The sequence below is a fragment of the Planococcus citri genome, chromosome 3 (assembly GCF_950023065.1).
Source record: "Planococcus citri chromosome 3, ihPlaCitr1.1, whole genome shotgun sequence".
NCBI lineage: Eukaryota > Metazoa > Arthropoda > Insecta > Hemiptera > Pseudococcidae > Planococcus > Planococcus citri.
This window is the reverse complement of record NC_088679.1, coordinates 68,323,067-68,349,720: the sequence shown is the minus strand read 5'-3', so window position 1 is coordinate 68,349,720 and position 26,654 is coordinate 68,323,067. Positions and strand designations below refer to the sequence as shown.

General features: G+C 34.1%; 1 protein-coding gene across 1 annotated transcript; it reads right to left on the bottom strand.

The window, feature by feature from the left end:
- On the bottom strand, positions 1–24,988 carry LOC135838483 (uncharacterized). The gene is made up of 3 exons (XM_065354133.1): positions 23,686–24,988; positions 8,567–8,871; positions 1–1,559 (listed from the first exon to the last, which is right to left on the bottom strand). Exons 2-3 carry the CDS (start codon positions 8,864–8,866, stop codon positions 1,443–1,445), a joined length of 417 nt encoding a protein of 138 aa, XP_065210205.1. The 5' UTR covers positions 8,867–8,871; positions 23,686–24,988; the 3' UTR covers positions 1–1,442.
- Between the last annotated feature and the right edge of the window lie 1,666 nt (positions 24,989–26,654).

Below are 26,654 nucleotides of genomic sequence, written 5' to 3'. Positions count from 1 at the left end.
TTGAAATTAGAAAAGAATTTATACACAAAGGAATAAAGGTTGTATTTTAAAACGTAAGACATCAATAGGCAGGTACAAGAATTCACATAAAACATGACTAAATTGAAGCAAATCAAAATTTAAAAATAATAAACAAAATAATAGCAACCATATTACAAGAATTTTCCCACCAAGGTAGGTTTAGGTAGGTATACGTACACGTCATTATATTTTTCAGTAGCTCTTATTGTAATTTTTCCTTTGAGTGGGAAAAATATAAAAAAATAATAATTAGCTATCCTAACGAACAGGTTTAAATTCAAGCGTCAAAGTCAATAGTAATAATATGATACTTAGTAATTAGATAGAACTAAAAAAATATTTCAAATGTTCAAGTATATCTTACAAATATGTACAAATAAATTAACATACTTAAGTAGGTATTTTTCTTTCGATCACACAACTTCATAACACTCTACTGAAAAGATTATCACATGTCGCATAATTTTATAGAATCGTTTTTTTTAAAAAGTAGAAACGCGCACGTTTCTTAGTAACCTGAAGTACTCAATAAAAACAAAAAAGAAATCTTAGGGCCCCCACTTCAATTTTCTCACCTCGCCTATATAGTCTTTTTCACTGTCCTCGTACTCTTCAATACTATATTCCAATTCTTCATTTTTTTCTGACAAAACATTAGAATGGTGAGGTATCCCCAGGTGTAGGTAAATTAATGGAAAATCAACAGCGACATCTTACTTCAATTTTTCACTGGCCAAGTTCGCTTTGACCAAATTTTCCTTCGTTTTCTCTAATATTTCATTTCTTGTCCAGCTTGTCTTTAAAATAATTTTGGTAGTCCAATTTACACTTCACTTTTCTCAACTCACCTTTATAGTATTGTTCACTGTCCTTGTACTACACTTCAATACTATTCTCCAATTTTTCTGACAAAACATTCGAATTTTCTAGGCTATATACACGTCAAGAGACCAAATATATGTATAACAAGGAACTCAACACTTTACAATTCGATTACCTACATATTTATAATAATGGTTTGCCAAATATTAATCACGTATGACGTATTGAGGTTTCCATTAAAGACCCTTCGAAATATACCGATTCATACAAACAAGACAGTACACGACATGAAACCTACAACTACAACGAAATATTCTAAATCACAAAATGATTGCACGTCAAAATCCTTTAAGAAAAAATAAGAAACATCGCTCATCTTCGTCTTCTATGCACCCTACCACGATGAAAAGCCATCGCTACCACACGATGACGTCTTCTTCGCTCAGCACGACGGTCTCGGTCTGCCAACAGCTGCGTCCGGAGCCGGCGAATACCGCGTAACATGTCGCGATGTTGTCCGGTACCGTCTCAGGTATCGCCACCGAGAAAATTCAAATCCGTCGGATGGGCATTTCGATTCATCGTCGTCATATATTCTTCTAGTCTAGCGTGTCGGCAAATTCGGGGTCGTGTCGACGAATCCGTTCTATGTTCGTATCCAACCATCTCATCTCATTATTGATTATTTGTCGGCTTACTAAACGATTGCTGCAGCCCTTCAATGAAAAACGTCAATTACGTGTTAGAAAATTTTCAATAGAAGACTCCTTAATCATTTCGCAAAAAAATTAAAGGGGGGTCGGGTACCTTTTACATGGTATCTAACGGAATTTTTTTTAAATCGCTACTTAGTACTTTCAGAAAGCTCTCCACTCACCCCCTCCCCCTCCCCCTTCCCACCCTTCAAACGCAAAAAAATTAACAGGGTATCCGCTATTTTTGGCAATTCATCTTCCTTGACTTTCCCAGGTTTTCCAGCCCTATTCTCCAGATCATATTTTCCTATTTTCTATACTTTCACCATACTTTAATTTGAAGAAGTTGCTGGTGGGATTTGAGGAATTTTTTTGCGTAAGTTTCTTTTCAAACTGGATAGACTATAATCCATACACGAAAAAGTGCTCTAGAAGTTGATTTTGTATTTTTTTTTCGGGGACCAAAAAAATGCGCTGCCAAAATGAAGGTACTACCTGCCCCATTTGGAAAAGTGCAATTTTGAAATTTTTTCCCCGCACAACGAGGGGGTGGACCCTCAAAAAGGTGATTTTGGGGACATGGTCGGGACCGAAAAAACTCGACGGGGTTGTGTTGGGGGACTTCTCCCGATACCAAATATGTAATTTTTTTCCGTGAAACCCTGCACAACTGCATTCTATGGCACTTTGAATGCGATTTTTATGCATTTTTGGCCATTTTTGATGGTAAAATGGCTCTCGTGTCTACGATATGGCTGAGGACCGAACAATTTCTTGGACGTTTGTTAGACGGGGCTATTTGAAGCCCAACTGCGCAAAAACGGCGAAAAAATACTTGCACAACGCGATTTTATGAGCACTAATAGGCTTGTTACCACTCCCCCGCCCCCCGAATTAAATAATGCATTGTGAATTCGATAATATCGATGCGACCCATCAAAATGGTATAAAATTTCGCGCCGAACACAAAAATCGCAATCATTTTAAATTCTGACCCCCCGCGGTGGAGTTTTGCCCCCCAAACTGAATATAACGATGATATTGAACAAACTTTGCACGTTACACGTCGATACTGAGGATTTATGTGTACGCAATCAGAATGAATCTCATATTCGTTGCTTGGGAATATTTTTGCTTCAACATTTTTCATTTAATCTCCACCCCCTCCCTTCCCCTTTAAAGACTATTTTTGAACATGGATTTGAAAACTTGAACATGACCTATCAAAATGGTACAAAATTTCGCGCTGAGCTTGGAAATTGCAGTCTCTCGCTCCTCACATTCGATTGACTATTTTTCTCATGACTGGAATGAAGTTTGGAAACGATGGAGCTCGGGAAAGCGTATTCTTTCATTTATATTTTTTTCATATTTTATTTTTGTTCCAATTATCTTATTTCTTTGTATTTTTTTCTCGTTCTTATTTTTCTGCTTTTTTTTTCATTTCAACTTGTTTATTTCGTATTTTTTGTATCTTCCATTGTTGTTTCATTTTTTTCTCGTTTTCCTCATTTTTCTGTTTTTACCCATTTCATCTTATTTTTTTTTTTTTTCATTTACTTACATTTTTTGCATCTTTCATTGTTATTCCATTTTTCTTGTTTGTAATTTTTTTATTGTTTTTCTTCATTTCTTATTTCATCTGATTTCTTTTCATTTATATTTTTTTTTCATCTTTCATTTCTGTTCCTATTTTCTTATCTGTTTGTATTTTTTCCCTTTCTTATTTTTCTGTTATTTTTTTTCATTTCATCTCGTTTTTTTCATTTGCATTCTTTGAATCATTCATTGTTGTTCCATTTTTTTGTATATTTTTCTGTTTTTCTTTTTTTTTTTCATTTCATTTTTTCATCTTCTTTTTGGTATTTTTTTCTTGAATATTTTTTTATATTGTCACATTGTTACATAAATCCTTATATACAGAAACGTAATGTGCAACGTGTTCAATTTCATAGTTGACTTTATGGAGGGAGGGAGGGGGGGCAAAACTCCACCAAGGGGGTCAAAGTGAAAAATGACTGCAATTTCCAAGCTCAGCGCGAAATTTTGTACCATTTTGATAGGTCATGTTCAAGTTTTCAAATCCATGTTCAAAAATAGTCTTTAAAGGGGAAGGGAGGGGGTGGAGATTAAATGAAAAATGTTGAAGCAAAAATATTCCCAAGCAACGAATATGAGATTCATTCTGATTGCGTACACATAAATCCTCAGTATCGACGTGTAACGTGCAAAGTTTGTTCAATATCATCGTTATATTCAGTTTGGGGGGCAAAACTCCACCGCGGGGGGTCAGAATTTAAAATGATTGCGATTTTTGTGTTCGGCGCGAAATTTTATACCATTTTGATGGGTCGCATCGATATTATCGAATTCACAATGCATTATTTAATTCGGGGGGCGGGGGAGTGGTAACAAGCCTATTAGTGCTCATAAAATCGCGTTGTGCAAGTATTTTTTCGCCGTTTTTGCGCAGTTGGGCTTCAAATAGCCCCGTCTAACAAACGTCCAAGAAATTGTTCGGTCCTCAGCCATATCGTAGACACGAGAGCCATTTTACCATCAAAAATGGCCAAAAATGCATAAAAATCGCATTCAAAGTGCCATAGAATGCAGTTGTGCAGGGTTTCACGGAAAAAAATTACATATTTGGTATCGGGAGAAGTCCCCCAACACAACCCCGTCGAGTTTTTTCGGTCCCGACCATGTCCCCAAAATCACCTTTTTGAGGGTCCACCCCCTCGTTGTGCGGGGAAAAAATTTCAAAATTGCACTTTTCCAAATGGGGCAGGTAGTACCTTCATTTTGGCAGCGCATTTTTTTGGTCCCCGAAAAAAAAATACAAAATCAACTTCTAGAGCACTTTCTCGTGTATGGATTATAGTCTAGGATACTTTTTTAGATACATACGTATAATTTTTGTACATCGAGAGGCATAAAAACGATCCTTTTTTTGTGTGAGGATGAGAAGTTTACTTTTTGGTTTTTAAAATTTTAGAATTTGAATGTTTTTTTGAAGGAAGTTGATTTTAAAAAATAAAACAGAACAGGTCCAAGCGAGGGCAAAAGTTCTAGAAAATTTGTACTTCGAGAGGTATAAAAACTTTTTTTTTTTTGGTGAAGAGTTTATTTTTTGGCTTTAATGACGAATAAATATTGAATGATATATTTCTGAAACGGAGGAAATATTTTGGAACGCAGTGATGCCAATATTTTAGGTTTCTAAAAATCGAGAAAAATTGCCAAAAATTACAAAATTTTTGGTAATTTTTCGAAATTGAAAACAAATTGGGTACAGGGGCTACAGTGAAAAGAACACGGTTTTTTCGAAAATACCCAAAGTTTGATTTTTCTGTACAAATTTCAAATCAAAATAACGGTTTTTGCTGAAATTGGTCACAATCCAGAGTTTTTTCCTTTTTTTTTTTTTGCGATTCACCCAATCTACTACATACATAGGTAGGAATACCATACCTATTATGTTTTCAATGTACCTGGTAACTCACATAAAAATTTAATGATCGACACCAAAAAGAAACCTTTCTGATAGTTTTGAGTTAGATACTATGTACCTACTTGAAAAATACTTATGTAATTTTATTCAAGAAAACCTTTATTAAGAAGTTGCATGGCGTAAATAACGCTATAATGAAGCATTTTTAACAAAAAAATCCAATTTTTAGGCAACCCCTCTCCCCAATGTGGCCGTTAGTGGGGTCCAACTGCAAATCAAACTTCATATTCGTGTTCGGCGAGTTCCATTCATATGATAACGATACCCATAATGTAGAACTACTTTCGCCCCAAAATTGGACTTTCAAGAAGATAGTTGATTTTCTATTGTTCTTGGAGACCAGCATGATAATTACAGATCGCTTTTTTTACACAATTTTGAGTGTTTTTTGAGTTTTTGAAGATGGTCTACCTAGAGGGAAAATTTGAAAAAATTTCATGTGCTTAAATTAGGTTCGGAGATACGGCGTTTTCAACATTTCACTTATTTTACCCATCAAGAATACCCTTTCAGCTATCTTGATATAAGCAAAAATACTTTTTCGCGTGTAGTTTTATTTTCAGTTACACATTCTGACGTAAAATTTCACGCTGAACAACTTGGTTCTCTTCAATTTCCGCCATTTGTCTATATTTTTGGAGAAAAACGTAAAAAACGTGGTTTTTTGAGAGTTTTTTGAGCTTTAGAGCTTGACCCAGACCCACCACTCCAATTGGCCGCGTGGTACATATTTGACGAAAAAATTGTTTTGGTATGTTTTTTCGTTCCAGAGAAATGTCGATTTAAAGTTTTCTTTTGTCCCTCCTTCTTCCCCCCTCCCATGCGATGAAAAATTCTGAAAAAATTCAGGGAGGTACCCCCATGTATCCTCTAATTATATTCGTTTATTGAATAAATTTATCTCATGCAGAATTTTTCCCCTGAAAACGCGTTTTTTTGGCCCACTTTGGCTTAAGAGGGGTGGGGTTAGGCGGCGGGCTATGGGCCCAAAATTATTTTTTCGAGATACTAAACATACCCTGTGAGTAATTTCATCAAAATCCGAGGTTAAGGGCATTTTGCCTATCTTGTCGGGGGTCGAATTCAGATTTTTGTAAATACGCATGTACGTATAACCTTAGGCTTATTAGATATTTTTATTCTCATCAAAACCCAAATTTTGATAATTTTACTCGCATTAAAATGGACCAAGATATCAAATCTTGATTTTCAAGTACTTGAAAAAAATTACTGATTTGCTGAAATTGAGCCAAATTTTCAAGTTTCAATTATCAAAAATGTCTCATTTTCTGGACAACGACTACAAAACAATACATTTTTTCATTTCTGCACGAATGTTTTTTCGCAAAAAATTCCTTCGTAAAAAAAACAGGACCTGCCCAAAAAAATGAGATTTTTCTCGATTTTGGAAAAACTTTGAGCATCTTGACAACAAACTTTGACATAAAAATTTAACTTTTTAACAATTTTGGTAAAAATGAGGATTTTTTACAATTTTTTCAAGGAAAAAAAATGAGACTTATTGACGATTTTGACAAAAAATACTGAAACTACGTTTTCTATCAACTTTGACAAAAAAGCAGAACCTCTTTAACAATTTTGTCAATAAATGTGTCTTTCTCACGTTTTAAAAAAAAACTTGAAGCATTTTGACAATGTTTACAAAAATAAGACTGACAATTTTGGTAAGAAACTGGAGGTTTTTTTTGGCAATTTTCTAGTTTCATTTAACAATTATTAAGACTACCTAGACCTATACCTACATTAATTTGGTAGTGGGAGCCAAAAAAATTCAAACAATTTTCCACGAGCATAAAATAATAATAATCACATTTGCTTCCAAGAGCGAGATAATAAAATTAGCTCTATAATAGATATGAAAAATGAAAATAATAATTTCTTCAGGTACTTGCGAATCTGAAAGACTAGGTAGACTCTCAATCAGCTGAGTCTCCAGACATAGGAAATACCCTACGATCGATGCAGTCATGTGGGTGAATATGTATGGATCTATAGTATACATTATCTGCAGTCTTTAATTGACGAGGGTTGATGGGGAAAAACGAAAACCAGTTCTTCTGCAGTGAGCAAAAATGTAACAGTATAGTGTCGTAGTGTAGTATGTCTGTGTATTATATTGTGTACTACGAGAACATTTTCTAAATACAATAAAACCCTGACCATTATATCGGTTGTTAGGTATAGACGTGGACCAGGTATAGAATTAGGAGAACAATACATTTTTTTTTTTGGGTGGACAAAAAAACACTATGCACCACCAGTTCGTGATTTAAAGTCGTTCATCTAATGATTCCGTTGCACATAGTGACGTAGATGTTTTCACGGCATTGAAGGTTGCATAGGTGGAACCTTAAAATCGGCCTGTAAAGTGTACCCTTAATGTATGTATTACCGACGTATAGCATTACTTGAATATAAATCAATGAAATCTGTCCCAACATCGCAACTTCGAAGACTTCATAGATGTAGCTCGCCGAATACTAGTAGAAAGAAGTGCTATTCGAAGATTCTCTCAAATATTTTTTAGATATTTGCTCACAAAGTTCTATGAAATAGAGCTTGATGACATTGTCAACAGAGCGGGGTATACTCGCTTTTCGCTTCATTATTGCGCTGCGATAGTAAAGCAGCCTTATTTTGCGACACGTCTTCATGTGAGAGCAACTTATAGATAGGTAATCGTTAAGTATACGATGCGTCAAAAGGCTTTTAATCGTATGATCATTTTGACATCAATAGCGTACCTACTTCTTTTTAAAAATTTCAATTTTGTACCTCCCACCCTCTTTGGAGCTCATTTTGGCTTTGGCATCAAATTAGTTTTAAAAAATGAAATCGACACTCTTGAGAACTTCACCAATCATAGTTTCAACATTCAAATTCACAACTGAAATTTCCCATTTTCGGCCATTTTGGAGAATTTTAAAGCCCCACAGCTCTGCCAAAAAAAATCGAAAAAATGCCCAGTTTGCGTCATTCGTCGTCGTTTGATGACCTCTACACATCCCTTGTGCAAAAATCCGCCGATTTGGCATGGAATTATCCTATACGATTCCAAAAGTACTCCACAGTTGACCAAGGATATACTCAAAACCAAAAGCGTCGAGAACTTGTTCTTCTATAGGCTGCTCAAGAGCGTAATCATACGGGCGAGGAATCTTATAAAATTGATTTTTCAACTTGCATATACCCAGTAAAACAACACAGGGTTACAGTTGAGTAAAATCGAATTTTACTCAACTTGATTTGAGTTGATAGTTACCGAAGGCCAAATTCGCAAAATTTCATCTTCATTAAAACAACACGTTATCAATTCGATAGCTCAGCACAAGTTGTCTGGCTCTCCTAATACAACCAACCAACCAACCTACCCCAAAAAAATAGGGTAGAAAGAGAGAATCTTACACGCGTGTTTTCTCTCTTTCTACTCTTGCAATATTGCAAGAGATAGAGTACCTACTCGTTTGAATGGTTACAAGACAGTAGAATGACTTACTTGTAAATTTGTAACATCGGTTCTTAACGCATCAATAGTCGCTTGTTGAGTAGCGATGGTAGTTTCTAACGCATCAATGGTCGTTTGTTGAGTAGCGATGGTAGTTTCTAACGCATTAATGGTCGTTTGTTGATTAGCGATGGTACGATGATCGGTATCTTGATTCCGCCTAAGTTCATTCAGCTCGCGGCGTTGATCAGCGAGTTGATACTTTATCTCCTGCCAATCAGCCAGTGGTATCGCCACGGTGTTATGTTCCATAACATGATTTCCGTCGTCAACGATACCAGCGGGATTCATTTTTCCTAAAATGGAAAAACAAAATTAAGAAAATTAGAAAAGTGGATATTTCAAAAAATGTTTTAAAAATTGAGTACACAATAGATAATGGAATACATTTACGTCAAGACGAAAGATTGTGACATCAATCTAGGACACCCTGTATAGTGTATATGATTACGAAGAAATACCCCGAAACATTGCAGGGAAAAGTTGTTATCTCAAGAATTTAACATCTATTTTGATACAGAAATAAAACAGTAACGGTGAATACAATGGTCGATGATTCACATACGTATCATCAGAAATAAACATAATTCATCTTCATCACTCTATAGTTTCACCATTTCTTATAAGTAGACTTCCACTTAATCTGATAAGATGTATTTTCCAACTTCTGAGAACCATAGCACATATTTTAGTTGAACATTTGGGATTTTTAGCAATTTCTGGCAAAAAACAACACTTTTTGACAATTTTGACAGAAGATGACAATTTACATTATTCTTGGAAAAAAACGAGAATTCGACAAATTTATCTCAGGCCGATAGCTAAATTCAGGGCTACGTAATCATAACGCTGAAGTAGAAAAAAGAGATAATCTCGCAATATTTGGTAGGAAAATTGGAAAAATTGCATTTAGAGATAAAAAATTGAGATCTACGATTATTAAGTATGTATTAGTTTTTCATCAATTTGATCAGTAAAAAAATGCAAAGAGATATAGCAGAAAGAACGAAGACCGTGTACTTAATAAAATTATCGATCATTCAAGACAATTTATAAACACTGAGAACAAAATCAAAATACGGAAGTCGAATAATTTTCAAAACTCCACCACCTCTACACAGTCGATAATTAAGTTTTTAAAATTCGAAATTCACCTTTATGGCTTCTTCGTCAACATTTTTTGAATACCTACTTCATAATTTTTTCGAGTCTGTGGCAAAACCTTTTCCCTCAAAAAAGTAAAAACAAGAGCATTGTTTCAAAAATTCAAACTTTCCATCAAAATTTGCGTTCGTACTTTACTGAAATTCAAAACCGAAAAAATCGTAAGTAAAAATTTGTAGGATTCTGCAAAATGAACCTAATAAGGTAAGTTTCCATTTTTTTTTTCGGACTTATTTGCATCAAAACGTATGACCGTACAACGTTTACCAAAATTAATGACAAAAAATTCAAAATAACATTAAAATCATCCACCACAATTTCAACGCCATCGTCACCTTTTGATCTTTATAGTTTGTCTTCCAAAATCCTCTCCCTTCAGGATATCTATCTTCGGGATGGAAAAACTATGGCTTCTAATCGTAAATTTTTCTTCAAAAATAAGTCTACAATACATTGGAAGAAAAAATTGAAGAAAATATAAAATGAATTTTTAGCCTAAGAGTTGAGATTTATCATATTGTACCAACACCATTTGGTAGCCCCGCCAATGATTTTTCTTCAGATAATTCCTCATTCATGTTTTTCTATAACACATTGCTCTTCCATAACTATTTTTTGTAGCAACTTTTTTTTTTCAATGTTCAATTTTCGTTACCTTAATGCCAAATCCGAGTATGTCCATCCAAAAAAAGTACGATTTTACGCATCACTGATAAGGTTCGGATATGCTCGGAAGGGTTCGTTGAGTTCGGATTGAACATCGGTTAGCTTCGTGCATCTTCTGTGTTGCACTTTTACTGCACTCGGATGAAAATTTTTCAATTCAGGGCATCCCAGAGTCTTATCAGTGACACAAAAAGACGATTATTTTTTTGGATGGACATACTCGGATTTGGCATTAAGGTAACGATTTCTTCTCCCTTTTCCTCCATGAAATCGTTCTCAATTTCTTCAAACACCTATTTGACAAAATTACCCATTTCACCCTCGTATTTCTATAATTCTCCCTCCAAAAGACCGAATTGAAACCTTCAACGTCCGTTAAAGAGAAAGTTTATCCATTCAACTACTCCTCTGCGTGGTTAAACGGACGCTCTCGCGACACAAATCATCATCAGTCGACGATAAACGATAATTATCTCGTTTCAACGATTAACATCGACATAGCCTGCTTCGGCATCGTGATGATAAAGGACATAATATAATGAACTATTGCTTTTCATTACGTTCATATTACGTATAGATATACTATTATTTTCATTGGAATCAACCCGTAGGCCGTAACAAACAACAACGGTTTCCATAATAAAAACACGACAACGACCAAAAATCTCTCATCGCTATCATCGATTAATCTTTCTAGACGAAAACAACGCCGAGAAAATTTCTCAGCTAAAATACCCAATGCCAAATTTAAACATTTTCGAAGTCGTTTAAGTGGCTTTAATAGTACCGCAGAATATTTCTCTTTAAAATTTACAGCACTCGTCGTACCATACAAAAGTACCGGTAATCGATAACACGTGTGTTACGAATAGGTACTGGTACACACTACAGAATACACATAGTGATACGTTGCATTGCGTAATTGACAATCTCTGATTGGAAAATTTTTTGACAATGTCAGCAAAAACAGGATTTTTTAAATCAATCTTCATCTGGGAAGCCTGGGCCTTTCAACACGATTTTTTTCAAAGTGGTGGGGGTAAAATTAGTAAAAGAAAACTTTGAATTGCCACAGCTCTGGATTCAAGGGTTTATAGGCACCAAAACTGTTTTCGCCAAAATCTGAATTTTTACAAGTTTTCTTCCTACCAATACATAAAATTGAAATTTTGTCTGCAAAAGGCATTTGCAACAAAACCCTAAAAAATACGATTTTTTCAAAAGGTTGTCAAAACGCTCAACTACTGAAGTTAGCAAGGATTGTAATCATGAGCTCTGTGAATAAAAAAATACCAAAAATATTCAAATTGAGGTCAGAGCGATTCAGTTACAATTTTCACAGTCTTTTGTGAAAATAATCTTTTAAAATGAAAATATGTATCACAAGTCAAACTTACAGAAAAATAAGTCGAGCTAGGGAGCACGCCTCCCCCTCCCCACATCCCAAATCATATAAGAAATCAGAAAAATTGAAATTTTTACATTCTTTTTACTTTATAATCCTTGGATTTGGTCCATTTTCATTAGAAATACCTACTGTAAATGAAAAAAGATGAATATTATTACATTTTTTCCCATATTTTAATCCTTGCATGGATTTGGTCGATCTTCATCATAAACACTACATATGACAGATTTTTAAAAACTTGTAGAAAAAGGACGAATTTTTGAATTTTGACTTTGAGAAACATTGAAGTGGACGTTTTGTAATAAAATTATGTAAAATTCTCACAGAAGACTTATTGACGTTCTGATATCTTGTAATGTAAGACTTGAAAACTTGGAAAAAATCGTCAAGAATCCCTATCAATAAGATTTCATTTTCAAGTTTAAATAAAGCAAAGAAACATATCCATGACTTGAAACTTATATTTGCAGAGGAGATTTTACTTCCATTCCAAAAAAAAACAACTTTGTGGATCTCTATCAATGTAGGTGATGAGCATTGCAGAGGGGACTGAGAAAAGGTTTTCCCGGAAAAAATAATTATCTAGAAGCATTCTGCACAGAGATGAAAAATGTTCACCTAATTACGAGTAGGTGGGAGGTACCTATAAACATCAATTTTCCATCTTTCTCGATATTCTTCAATTTTGGGGGTCTCATAAAAGAGGACCACCATCATTTGGAGGACAAAAAGGTGTTTTTCTTGAAAAAGCGATTATCTAAAAGTACTCTCTGCTCAGAAATGAAACATTATCAAAAAGTTTGTATAGATATGAATTTTTCATTTTTTGTTGATTTTTTTTCAACTTTGAGAGGCTTTATAGGTAACCAACATGATTTGGGAGACTGGGGGGGGGTTCTTGAAAAAGTGCTTATTCAGACAGATTCTGCACATGAATACAAATTTTCCATAATTTTGATTTATAATCATTTTTTGTAATTTTTTCAACTTTGAGGGACTCCTTACTAGGGGGCTAATATGGTTTGAAGGGCCGGAGAAAGTTTTTTCTTAAAAAGGGGACTATTGAGAAACATTCTGGCGCAGAAACAAAATATTTTCATGAATAGAACTTTTTTTTACAGATACTTATGGGAAAAATAAAAAATAGGGAATTATTTTCTCACCTGTGGTCACGTGGGGAGGGGGGGGTGTGGGAGCTACAAAATTCCAACTCTTCAAAATAAGGCACACCCTACTATATCTACTGGATATCGAGGCTCTAGGCCTATTTAGTCAGACAAACAACTACTTTAATGTCAAAAAATAAGATTTTTATTAAAATTACCAACACATCTTACTTTTTTTTGCTGAAATTGCGAAAAGTCCTTCTTATTTTTTTTTTGTAAAAACTGTAAAAAAAGACGCATTTTTCGTCAAATCGTAAAAAAAAACTGTTTTGTGCCAAAGTAATAAAAAATCCTGTTTTTTGGATCGTCAGAATTTCCAAAACTTCTGATTTTTTCGCCGCAAAAAAAATAAAAATTGTAGAAAAAAACTTATTTTTTGTCACAATAGCCAAGAAAGCCTGTTTTTTCTCATCACTGACAGACAGTTTGTTTTTTTTGTCATAATCCCACGTTTTGATCAAAATCTAAGAGAAAACTCGTTTTTTGTCAAAATTGCCCATAGAAATTATGTTTTATTGGGTAATATAAAATAGCAAGAAATACCTATTTACATTAGGAAACTTTGGGAAAAATTACTACAGTTCGGGAAATCGGATTCAAGAATTCAGTAGCCAGAAAAAAATCACGTTCGAGAAAAAATTATTCGCCATAATGGTCATTCGAGGTGATGACAGTTGAGGATAATGGATTTGGGAAAGGGGAAGTGGTTAGTACCAGAATCTATTCAAAAAAGAGTTGCTGGAAACTTCAAAAAGGCTTGAAACCATTATCAGACGACTTTACCTTCCAAAATATTTCAACCCACCCATCGATTTTTTTCATTTTTATTTTCGAAAAAATCACTATTTTGTTCACTGCCTTTTTTCAAACGTATTTTCAAAAAGCTCTCAACTCGCCCCCCCCCCCCCCCAACATACAAACTCGCACACGCGCGCGCGCCAAAATTAACAATGTCAAAGTTTTTACAAAAAATTTTTCAACAAAATTGAAATTGGAAGAAATGGAAAGTAGGTAACTACTTATTTATTTACTTAGATGATTTTTCAAAATATTTTTTACCCCCCCCCCCAGAACGATTTTTCATTTTTCACTTTTTTTTTGATTTGAACTTTGAAATTTTTTACATTGGAGTAAGTACGCGTTTTCATCAATTTGAAATCAATTCAATGATTTTATAACCATGCTACATTTATTCCAGTTGCTACAATTTCTCATGTATACTTCGAGCGAACTCAAAAAATAACTAGGGCTATTTCGAGACTAAAATTCTTTCAAATAAGAGTGAAAGATGAAGGATTTTTTTTTGATTTTTTAGCAGTGATTTTTCAGTGTTTAGTCCAACAAAATTTCAAAATAAAAAAGCAGGACTTTGGCAGGACATTTTTTAAACACTTGGGGTTTTTCAAAAGGGAGAGGGGGTGGACGAGGCAAAATTCTACAATAAAATTTTTTGCTTTTCTAATGTCTTCAAACATCCCACGATTTTTTTCAAGCAAGCGGATGTCGAGAATATAATGTTGCAATTTCAATTTTTGATTTTATTTTCAGCTATAAGGTTCTTGTCACTGTAATAAAATTGGACGAATAAAAAACTTTTTTCAAAATGAAAAATTAAAAAAAATTAACGGAAAATTTGAACAGCATTTGGAAGAAAATATACCAATTTTTCGAAAAAGCTATCCAAAATTAGTATTTCGAGGGGTATAAAAACGTTGTTTTCTAGGGTGATGAATGAAGCAGTTTATTGTTTTTGCATCAAAATTTTAAAACTTGAATGATTATTTTTTTTTTTTTAAATCAAACTTGAAAAAAAAGCAAACGAATCCGAGTGAAGCGTGGCCAAGAAAGCTTTCAAAAATTCATGTTTCAAGAGGTAAAAATTTTTTTATGGAGGTAAGGGAGTATTTTTCTGATTGAAACTTCGAACATTTCTTAAATTCTAACAATAAGTTTTTTATATCGAAAAAGAAGAGCAAATAGCCCGAGTGAAGCCAGGGCAAAAGCTTTTAAAAATATGTAATTGAAGTTCTAAAAAAGTCAACAAATGAGCCATTTTCTACAAAATTTTTCTTGTGGAGAAAATCGGATTTTCCGCTTGTTTTCATTTTTCACTACCTTTCAAGCAAAATTGCTGAAAATCACTACTTTTTCGCAACTTTCACTACTTTCACACGAGACACCCTGCTACTTCTTTACTACGTTCACTACCTGTTACATACCCTGAATGATTATAAAACCATAAGAGAGACTATTTTTAGGGTGTCTACAGGAATTTTTTTACCGAAAATCACTACCTTTTCACTACTTTTTCTCTCCCCTTCAAAAAAAAAACTATCTTCCAAAATATTTTCACCCCCCCCACATCGATTTTATCATTTTTTTGTTGTTGGGGGGGGGGGGGGGGTTGGACTTGGACTTCGTAATTTTTTACATTGGAATATACGTTTTCATCAATTTGAAATAAATTCAATGATTGTATATGTACATAAAACTATCGCAAACGCTACATTTATTCATGTTGTTACAAAAATACGAGAAAAAAAAGGTCTGCTCTGTAGAAAAAATGATTGGCTTCCGTATAAAGAAAAAACAACTGAAAACGTTACCATTTAACTATTTCGAGAAGAAAGTTTTCATTTTTAGCAGCGATTTTTATGTATGGGAAATTCAATTTTCTAATTTCTTTCATTTTTCGCTACCTTTTAAGGAAAATTACTGAAAGAAGATCACTACGTTTTCACTATTTCAACTATTTTCTTTTAAAATCACTACCTTTTCACAACTTTTACTGTCTGCAGACACCTTGATTTTGTAACAAAAGCTTTTTCGTTGATTTCAAAAAGTTATGCCAAAAACCATTATCAAAAGTTGGGAATTTTGCAAATTTGGGCATTTATGTTACAAAATAATTGAGAAAGGTGTGTATCTTAGCCCTTGGAGAATACTACACGTAGGCATAGTTTCATTCGAATCGACTGGGAACATTTATGGATGTTCCCTGGTAAGCGTATCAAAGTGTAAAATTATTCATCTCGTAACGACCATTTGACCATTTGCATGAAATATTTGTCAAAATTAATTCATGAAATGGGGGAGGGGGGGAGAGAAAAAAAGTAAATCCCTCTCCTTATCAAACCAAAAGTAAAGGTCGAAAATCATCAACCCTGTTCTTAGATTGAAAATCTCAATAAATATGTACCATTCAACGATACTTTTATTCAAATTTTTAACCGCTCACCTCATTATCAAGTACTTTTTCTCAATTCTTATGGATAAAAAGAAGAATTTGATCGCTTTTGATCTGCAAAACGTAAGGACTTCTTCAAGTAACGTATTTCAAAACTTGCATACATTTTTTAGATCATTAACGACAATTGTTCACTTTAAAAATACAAAAAAACATGGTTTCAAAGTGCGAACATCTTTCTACCGCGATTGAATAATACGTATGTAGAACACAATTTCGACATAAACGTCAGAAATATAATTTCGCTCTTTTTTTCTTACAGGTAGGCACCTACCTACCTACCTACCTACCAATGGAAAAGTTACGATTCAAAAATACTGGCAAGGGTCGAAAATCAACAAAAATGACAAAAAACAGCCAAATTTAGCTCATTTTTTCCCATTTTCTGGCATAATCTAGCATACTTTTTCTCTTCATCAGAATCTACGAGAAATTCGTGCTTCATTCATTTTTTGGCTCGTTGACTCTTATCAGATTTCAAAGGAGGAGGGCTGAAATTTTATCCACTTTTGATCCCAGATCCCCCCTACCGGATTTTTTCAGCTAATTAGCCAGATGTGGTTCGGACAAATTTTGAAAGGGTGAATTGGAAGCCAAAATGTTGAATAATTTAAAATTTTCAATAACGATACTTTTAAACAATTATGTACAACAAATTTTAATTGTTCTATTGCAAGGTTGGTCCTACTGAAATCCAAAAACCTAAAATTCCTACATTTCGTGTTTTTTTTTTTAGGTTTTTAGTCTGTGAAAATAAAATTTAAAAAGAGCACAGGACATAATTTTTGGGAAATTTTTGATTTTTTTTGCAAGAGCGAACGTTTTAGAAAACTCGCAATTTGTGAGGCATAAGAAATAATTTTTATTGTAAGAAGTTTCAACGTCAATATTTCGTGTTTTTTGTATTTTTGTATGAATTTTCGCACTTACCTATGTATTTCGCTATTTTATGCTACATACATAGTGAAATAATATGTTTATTAAATTTCTGAATTTTATAAGTATGTATTTTTCATTCTTGAAAATTTTTGAAAAATCGTGCAGCAGAGTAAAAAAAAAAGCTTTGAAAAAACTGATAAATTCGAAAAGTAAAATAACTGATGCAAAAAGTTGGCTTTTAAAGCTTCAACATTTTAAAATTTTAACAATAATTTTCCAGGAAATTATAATACGTATTTTAAGAATAGAAATAAAGTACCGGACGATACGAGGGCAAAAGTTTTCGAAAATTATCAATTTTTTCTTCATTTTTTTCGGGACATCATTTTTACATTTTCCAAAAGAACCAATTTTGGCAAAAATCAGGAATTGTTTCCAAATTTTCTGCAATAAATAGGTAATTTTTTGATATTTTAGCAAAAATACGAGCAGTAACTTTTTGCTAGTTTTGATTGGAATTCATTGTTGTTTTTTTTTGGAAAATTTCAAGTAAAACAACATTATTTTTGAAGTGAGGTCATATATGTTAAGTTGAATTCTGCACCTCAAAAAGTATGCCCACTGGAAATTAAAAACACAGATGAAGATACGTACGTCGTACATCCTGCATCAACAATATCAACAATTCAACATGGATTCATTTTTCATTAATACGGTAATGCAAGAGCTAATTTTCGGTAGTTTGTATTCAAACGAGTACGAAATACATGCAGTAGACCACCATCGAATCGAGACCCGACATTCTAATTCATTACGTAACTATCGTATGAAATTCAATCTACAAAGATTTTATTTTCAGATATGCGCTGATATTATTATAAAAAATTTAATCGAGCAGATAAGTTGCAATTTGGTATTGCAGCGTACACAGGACAACAATGAGTTTCACTACGGGTTTTCGACCGAAGACATCGAATCCTTAACCCTTGGTAAGTCGCTGCTGAATAAAAGCTCGGAATAGTCGCACCACGGAGCTTTCCTCCGGATACTATCCCCATTAGTCGCACTGTGAATGAAATCTCCGGATTTTTCTATTGGTAATAGTCGCACCATGAATGAAACCTCCGGATACTACACAACGCTTTGTGCTGCATGTTGATTCTTCATACACACTCTTATCACTAGTAGACAGTAGTGTAGCTTGTTAGGTATGGTGATGGAGGGCTGAACGGAGTGCGAGGAGTGTAGTCTACAGTCCAAGCGCAAAAAAGTGTCATTTGAGTTGACCATTTTGGGGGGAAAAAAAAAGAGTTGGCATTTCGTTAGTATCTTATTAGTTATTAACATTCAAGAAAATGGACATTTCGGATTTTTTGACTGGCACAATAGGGAGCTGGAGCCTCAAAACCCCCATTTTTCGAAGTTGGCGGGGGGAAAATTTTTTTTTTTTAATTTGGTAGAGGACACTCTCCCGAGTATAGATATATACTTTTTTTGAGTTGGATTCCGGCACAGTTGCGTTCCAGAGCTGCATAAAGGCAATTTTTTGCCAATTTTGGCACTTTTTCACATAAAAACGACTCTGTAGAAGCAATACGGCCTGGGGGGAAAAAAATACGCACCTACATGATTGCATCCATTCATCCCACGCTGATAGAGACCAACTTTGTGAAAAACTGCCGGCACAATGACCCGCAGTGAATTTTCAAAGTTACGCATCCGGGCCATTTCATTAAAAAAAATGGATGTATGACATTTTGACAACGTGACCGTGCGACCTATCAAAGTGGGTTAAAATTTCGCGAGAAAACCGAAAATCCCAATGAAAATTTTTTTTGAGCGTCTCATGAAAATTTTGAGCTAAACAATTGTATGAATAATTTCTCAAATAGGTACTTTTAGTCTGTTGTAACATGTGACCTATACAAAATGATTAAAATTTTGCGAGGAAACCGAAAATTTCAATGAAAATTTTTTTGAGTGTTTCATGAAAATTTTGAGCTAAAAAAATTGCATGAATCATTTTTCAAGTACATATGCCATCAGTCTGTTGTAACATGCGACCTATGCAAATGGGTTAAAATTTCGCGAGAAAACCGAAAATCTCAATGAAAATTTTTTTTGAGCATCTCATGAAAAATTTGAGCTAAACAATTGTATGAATCATTTCTCAATTAGGTACTTTCAGTCTGTTGTAACATGTGACCTATACAAAATGGTTAAAATTTTGCGAGGAAACCGAAAATTTCAATAAAAATTTTTTTGAGTGTTTCATGAAAATTTTGAGCTAAAAAAATTGCATGAATCATTTCTAAAATACTTTCAAACTGTTGTAACAACCTAAGTATATGGAAGGGTTAAAATTTCGCGTGAAATACAAAGATTTGAATAGTTTTTTTTTCATGTATAGAAAGCAAAGCTCAACAATTTTGAGCCCCATGAGTCACATTAATTTTTCACTATTTTTAACGAAGTAGGTACGTAATCCGACTTCTGATATAGGGTTGGAAATTCCATGTAAAACAACAAGATGTTGATGAAATTTGATTTTACTGATTTTCATAGATAGGTACCTAATATTTTTACTTTTATACTTATCATATTCCAAAAAATACCTACTAATTGTAGGAAAATGCAGACATAATGATTGTGTAAGTCAAAAGGTTGGCGATTAGGAATAGTTGGAGTAACGGATGATGCAATACGTGACTTTCTTGAGTGGTTCTTGTTCGTCAATGTTCAGAGCATAAAATAACATATAAACTGGACGGCACCAGTGCCACCTAGTGAACTACGATTGTGCCTGGTGGGGGTATCAAATTCGGCAAAATTTTGTGTCCGTTTTGTGTTGAGTTTACCAAACTGAAGCGATCTTGAGGATATTTCATTGAAAATACTGAACAATGTACCAGATTTTTGAGGCTCAAGATTGTTGAGATAAGCCTTTTATAAAAATCTATCCAAATCTTTACTTATATTTTACCCAAAACTTCAACCATTTCAAATAGGTCGCATGTTACAACAGACTGAAAATACTTGAGAAATGGTTAATACAATTTTTTACTGCAAAATTTTCATGAGATGCTCAATAAACGTTTTCATTGAGATTTTCGGTTTTCTCGCGAAATTTTAATCCATTTGCATAGGTCGCATGTTACAACAGACTGATGGCATATGTACTTGAAAAATGATTCATGCAATTTTTTTAGCTCAAAATTTTCATGAAACACTCAAAAAAATTTTCATTGAAATTTTCGGTTTCCTCGCAAAATTTTAACCATTTTGTATAGGTCACATGTTACAACAGACTGAAAGTACCTAATTGAGAAATTATTCATACAATTGTTTAGCTCAAATTTTTCATGAGACGCTCAAAAAAAATTTTCATCGAGATTTTCGGTTTTCTCGCGAAATTTTAACCCACTTTGATAGGTCGCACGGTCACGTTGTCAAAATGTCATACATCCATTTTTTTAAATGAAATGGCCCAGATGCGTAACTTTGAAAATTCACTGCGGGTCATTGTGCCGGCCGTTTTTCACAAAGTTGGTCTCTATCAGCGTGGGATGAATGGATGCAATCATGTAGGTGCGTATTTTTTTCCCCCAAGGCCGTATTGCTTCTACAGAGTCGTTTTTATGTGAAAAAGTGCCAAAATTGGCAAAAAATTGCCTTTATGCAGCTCTGGAACGCAACTGTGCCGGAATCCAACTCAAAAAAAGTATATATCTATACTCGGGAGAGTGTCCTCTACCAAATTTAAAAAAAAAAATTTTCCCCCCGCCAACTTCGAAAAATGGGGGTTTTGAGGCTCCAGCTCCCTATTGTGCCAGTCAAAAAATCCGAAATGTCCATTTTCTTGAATGTTGATAAGATACTAACGAAATGCCAACTCTTTTTTTTCCCCCAAAAGAATTGAACTGTTTTCGGTTTCTAGAGCACTTTTTGGTGTTTGGACTGTAGACTAGTGATGGCATGTGTACACAATAATGAAGAAGATACTTGTTTTCGAGAAAAATCTTTGGGTTGACAGGGATAGTATCACGTATTGCGCTCTCGCAGCAAAACTAATTTCTGTATCAAAGTATGTTTGCGCTCATTTTGTAGTCCAAAGCTTCAGAAACACAGTGGTGTGTTCAGTTTTTTTTTGTTTGACTCATACAAAAATTTTTGAATGAATTCAAAGTGATCATAATGTAGCTAAGTGAGGTTAATTTTCTCTATTAAAAAAAGCCTCTGTCACTTCGGATGCGTCCAACATTTTTACAACACGTTGTATAGAAAAATTGAATACACCACCGTGTTCCAGGGACTTCAGAATACAAAATGACTGGTTACGCGGCTTGCTACAAGAATTATTAGGCTTGCAGTTGGAGCGTAAAGTGCACTAGTCTATCCCAGATAATCTCCGAGGACCCGGAGGTTTCCTCACGTCAGTAATGTTGACGTCTCAACATTTTTTTCGAATTTAAACGAAATTTGGCGTAGACGACGGTGGATTACAAAAAAAAAAAAAAAAAAAAAAAAAAAAAACATTTCTATGGTTTTGGTTTTTCAATATTTCAATTTTGCATAGCACTTAAATACAATGATTTTTACAAATAAAGCTCAAGTACTGGATTTTATTAAGTGAGGTAAACTGGTGCGTACTAAACTTTCATAAGGACATTTTTTAAAATAAATAATATTCAAGTTACGCAATCCGGAGGTTTCGTTCATTATGCGACTAATAAGGAAGTTTCAAAGTGCTTGCCCATAAAACACCCATTTAACAAATACCTACTACAAATTCATTAGGTTCTTCAAACAAAATCTATGTATCATCAAACTACATACGAGTATCTATAAAAAAGATCAATTTCAACATTTCAATGTTCTCTTTCTGAATGGTACCTAGACCTACTTCTTTTGGGCAAGATATTCCTTTACGACCGATAATAAAACCGATTTATTTGTAGGATCATTCTAATCACCAAACGAAGACTATTTTTATATAAATGCCACTTGGATGTACTAACACAGCATTTAAAAAGGTACCGCGAGTAACAAAAACACCGAAAGAAAAATTTCGAGTCAAAATGACAAAACAATACGCCACAAAACCACGTTGTAGATAGATATTACCTAGTTGTACAATCATTGTACACGTCTTTTTGGTCTCATTGGTCGTTAGTTTAACCTACGTAGTTTTTATGTTTTAACGAAACAGTAAGTAACGCGTGTCTGCAAAGAAGATAAAATTGGATTTAAACTTGGTACAAATAATAGAAGGGAGTAGGTACATATTTACAATGTACACGAGTTCATTATCATTTTACAATTATTTCTCAGTGAGTTAGAATTTCAATAGAATAAGAAGTAACTACTTATTGTTAGAACGAGAACGTGAAATACTCTCGTTGGACAGTTGGAACCTCATTTCTCAACGTAAAATAAAATACATTCGAATAATAAAATAACGACGAGGTTCCAAAACAACGAAACTAACGAAACAATAAGACTTCAAAGTCCAAATAAAATGATTCTCTGTTAGCGACGATTGATGTACATTGTACACCTACACACTGCACTGTGCCTGTGGGTCTCAACAACAGGCTAGCCTTCTTTCCAGGAAAAACGACCAAACTTCTGTCTCCTTAGAGAGGAGAGGTTTCAGTGTCAAAAGTCTTGTTCCCACAATGGTTTCAGAAGGAAGACAAGCGACTGAGCGAGGGTGGGTTTTCGATGCAGAACAGCGGAAGTTGATCAGAGGGTGCGGGTGACGGAGAAAGATTGAAAGAAGAAAGCAGACAAAGATGAAGGAATGCAGTCAGTGATAGCTAAAATGGGCAACTGCGAGTCGAACAATACAATGTATATTGTAGTTAAAGTTATCATCAGGGTTCTATCTATCTCTACCTCATGGACTTCCTAAACCGAAAAATAACGGTTCAGATTTCAGTTTGGCGAGCCCTGACTTTGTACATAAACATATGTATGAGACACTTCAATCACATTTTTTTTCCTCATAGTCAAATGACGAAAACACTACCTCGCACAGGTAAAGTTGGAAATTAACGCTTATCAATTAGATAACATGAATAAAATTCAAGTTGGCAATCAGTCGACACAGCATAATACCCGATAGATAGGTTTAGGTAAGTTTAGGTACTTTGTTGCTTTCTAGAAAAACACGATCGATAATAATTATTCTTCACTATTTTTGCAAACTGAGTAAGGTAAATCACATTTCGCAACAGTTAAAACACCAACTTAAGAGGTAGCGAGTTTCGCTTTGAATGCAACAGATGCACGTAACGCGACCGGATCTTTGAAATTTCAACAAAACAGGGGTGCTTTTGCTTTAGAATTATTAATGATGCAACTCTAACTTTTACGGTGTTGGATTACCATTGCAATCTATGCCAACGACAACCGAAGAAAAATTATTCGTACCTTCGTCTTATGTTACAATACGATAAGTTATCAATGGTTATCAATAGCTATCAATAAAGCCAGCCACCAAAATAATACCATCAAAAACACAGAAATTTTCATCATTCGTTCATCACTGGATAAAATCAAATAAAATACGACTTACGGGTTATGACTATGAGGAATTCGTGGTACTCCAATTGAACTGTATGAGGCTTGACGAATACGTAAAAGTTAAACAGCACAAAAATAACTTTCGCCGACAATTAAGCTCAGTTAACACAATACTTCGAAAAATCAGTAGAACCCAAAAACATAAGTCGCAAAAATGCAAAATGCAAAATTAATAAAAAGGCGAGACGCGAGACGAATACGAATGATCTTCATCTGATCACATCACATGAGCACATGGCATTTGAGAAGGTTTGCAGTTGCACTTTCACTTTTCAGTTGCACCGTTTGCTCGTTGGCGGGCTTCCTCCTTCCGTTTGTTTTCAATCCGGTTCTTCGATCAGTGCTGACGGACACGAAAACAGAAAAGCAGTGTGACCAGTGTGACACTTGTAGATTTTTTTTTACTTTTTGAACTTTAATGGTATTTTATCCTAGGTACTAGTGAAATAAAGTGATGCGAGGGAAGTAATTTAAAATCGTCGAAAATCACTTTATTTCACTAGTTGAGTAGCTGAATAAAATAAGTAACATATTTTACATCCAAACGTGGGAAGGCGTGTTTTATTCTACTTTTGTACTTTCTACTAGTAGGATAACTCATGAATAACGCTACTAATTCGCCATAAGAACAAGAACTTCATTTTTTTTTTTTTTTTTTTGAAGAATGAAGAACATGAACAAGAAGTCTCCGTTTTTCGATAGAATAGAACGTTCTTGCAATTGCAAAACTAACAAAATGATTAAAAATGAAATTTTATAAGAACCAGGAACGGAAACTGGAACGCTTTTTCATAAAATTTCAAGACCGAGAACAGTACAATAACGCAATTTTCATCGTTCCTCCACCTTCTCCCTCAATTTCAGTATAATAAAAAAGAAACATAAATGTTCATATTTTAGCATGCAGAATGCAAAAAAACAGTGAAATGTAGGGAAATAACACTGGGCAACAGCAAATTTTTATTTGGGTTGAAAATGGGCCTAATAGGTAGTTTAGACCCTAAAACAAAAAGCAGAGTGGAGTTTTTCAATTTGAGCTGTTTTTGCTGCTAGGGGAGAATAAGATGGCCAAACATCAGATATCCGTATTGTTTTGCGAAAAAAGAACCAACGCCAAATTTTTCAATAAAAAGAGCAAATTCTCCGTTTTTTGGCCTAAATTGCAAAAAAAGTTGAGGAGCAGTAGTGGTAAGGTAAGAGCATGTGCAAGTAAGACTAGAGAGAGAGAGTAAGAGCAGAGTAAGAAAAGAGTCAAAGTGAATGGAAATTGGCCAATACCTACTCAAAAGAGTAAGTAAAGTACCTATGCATTTTTTTTTCAAAACAATTTCTCAATTTTTCATTGAAATTAAAATCAGAAACTCACATCTCCATTTTCTCCTTCAAATTCCAAAATGAAATTTTTAACTAGTTTTCAAAATCTTTGCGTTTCTTCTCCTCGCATAAAATTTTGTTTTATTCGAAGTAGAAAGTTTTTTAAAGTTCTAAGACGCAAATTTTTTTTTAAATATAATTTTCACCTATTTTGTTTTTGAAATTGAACTTCCAAAATAAAATTTGATCAAAATTGGAAATTCTGGCGTTATTTTACCCTGTTTTATTCCAATTTTATTGCGATGTGAAAATTTTTCCTTGTGCGCTGTCAAAATTGGTGAAAAAAAGAATTGAAATTTTGTGTACATAGGAGCATTGATTTTTTTTCTTTGCAAGCCTTAAAAAAAATTGAGATACGCAATCAAATGAATTTTACTGCCAATTTTCATCAACGTTAATTTGAAGTCTTATTACTAGACGTGATTTGCATAATGCGCATTGCACAATAAATTCAAGTTAACACGCTAACTTACTCGTTAGAACTGCATTCTCGATCAAAAAACATCGCAGAAAAGAATCATAGAATTTCTAGAAAATTTAGTTTTATTTGAAATCTATTTGAAGCTCACTAAAAATTGTGTTTAGAAAATACCCATAAATTAACTTATGTTCACAGCTAGGTAGGTAACTACACTGCCTACTTTTAATCATACAGGGTGCCCAGAAATATCGAGTACCCCTAAGAAAGTTTTTCATTAAAAGTATAGGTTGGCAACGTGAAATAGATGCATATGATTGGTGGAATGTTATCTCTCCAGTCCAACAACCAATCATGTGCTATCATTATTATCATTCACTGTGACCAACCAAAGTATTTTAGTAGAAAACCATTTTAGGGGTACTCGATATTTCTGGGCACCCTGTAGTTTTTCAAATATTGGTTAAGTATATATCTTGAGTTTTACAACAGATGTGTAATTGTGTATTTTGTATGAGTTTGATGCTTGCTGATTATGGTATTTTACCCAAGATGTCAGCCAATATACCAAAAAGAGCACCCAGCAATGCAGCAACTACAGCATTAACAGCTCCAAGCAGAATGGCAACAGGTAACAACGGTGGAAGAAGGCCTCCTACTATGGTGACAATTAAGAAGAATCCAACGGTGCCAGCAACGTAAGCATTTTTCATCGTATTACTCGGTAAACTATTCAAAATAGCTGTGCTGATTTGAGCGTGGCTTAATTTTCCAAGAACATATCCAAACAAATATGAAATAGGATCCAATAACTTTTGTAGCAATGGTGCTAGTATCGGTATAGCACTTAAAATCAGACGAACGCTTGTTTCAGCTCTATCACCGAAAGCTACAGAAGCTGGTATGAAAGTATCTGTTGAGGAATCGTCCTTCATATTGTTTCTTTTTTGTTTTTTTAAAAATATATTATCTGGTCTTAAAATTAAACCACGAATGAGTAAAAGTACAGATTTCCAACAAACTTTGTTAACAGAACGAATAAATCCGCGTTTAACTGCTTATAAGATCACTTCACAACACTAATGTAAAGGCCAAAAAAACTGCTAAGGTACCTACCTAACTTTATAACTATTTGAGGAATATGCAGTTAGGAACCCATTCACATTGCA

Bases quoted from the DNA above. Each gene is read 5' to 3' on its own strand.
- LOC135838483 (XM_065354133.1), bottom strand. From the start codon at position 8,866: ATGAATCCCGCTGGTATCGTTGACGACGGAAATCATGTTATGGAACAT. The intron at 1,560-8,566 runs GTAAGTCATTCT...TTTTCATTGAAG, and splicing joins CCGATGTTACAAATTTACAA to GGCTGCAGCAATCGTTTAGT.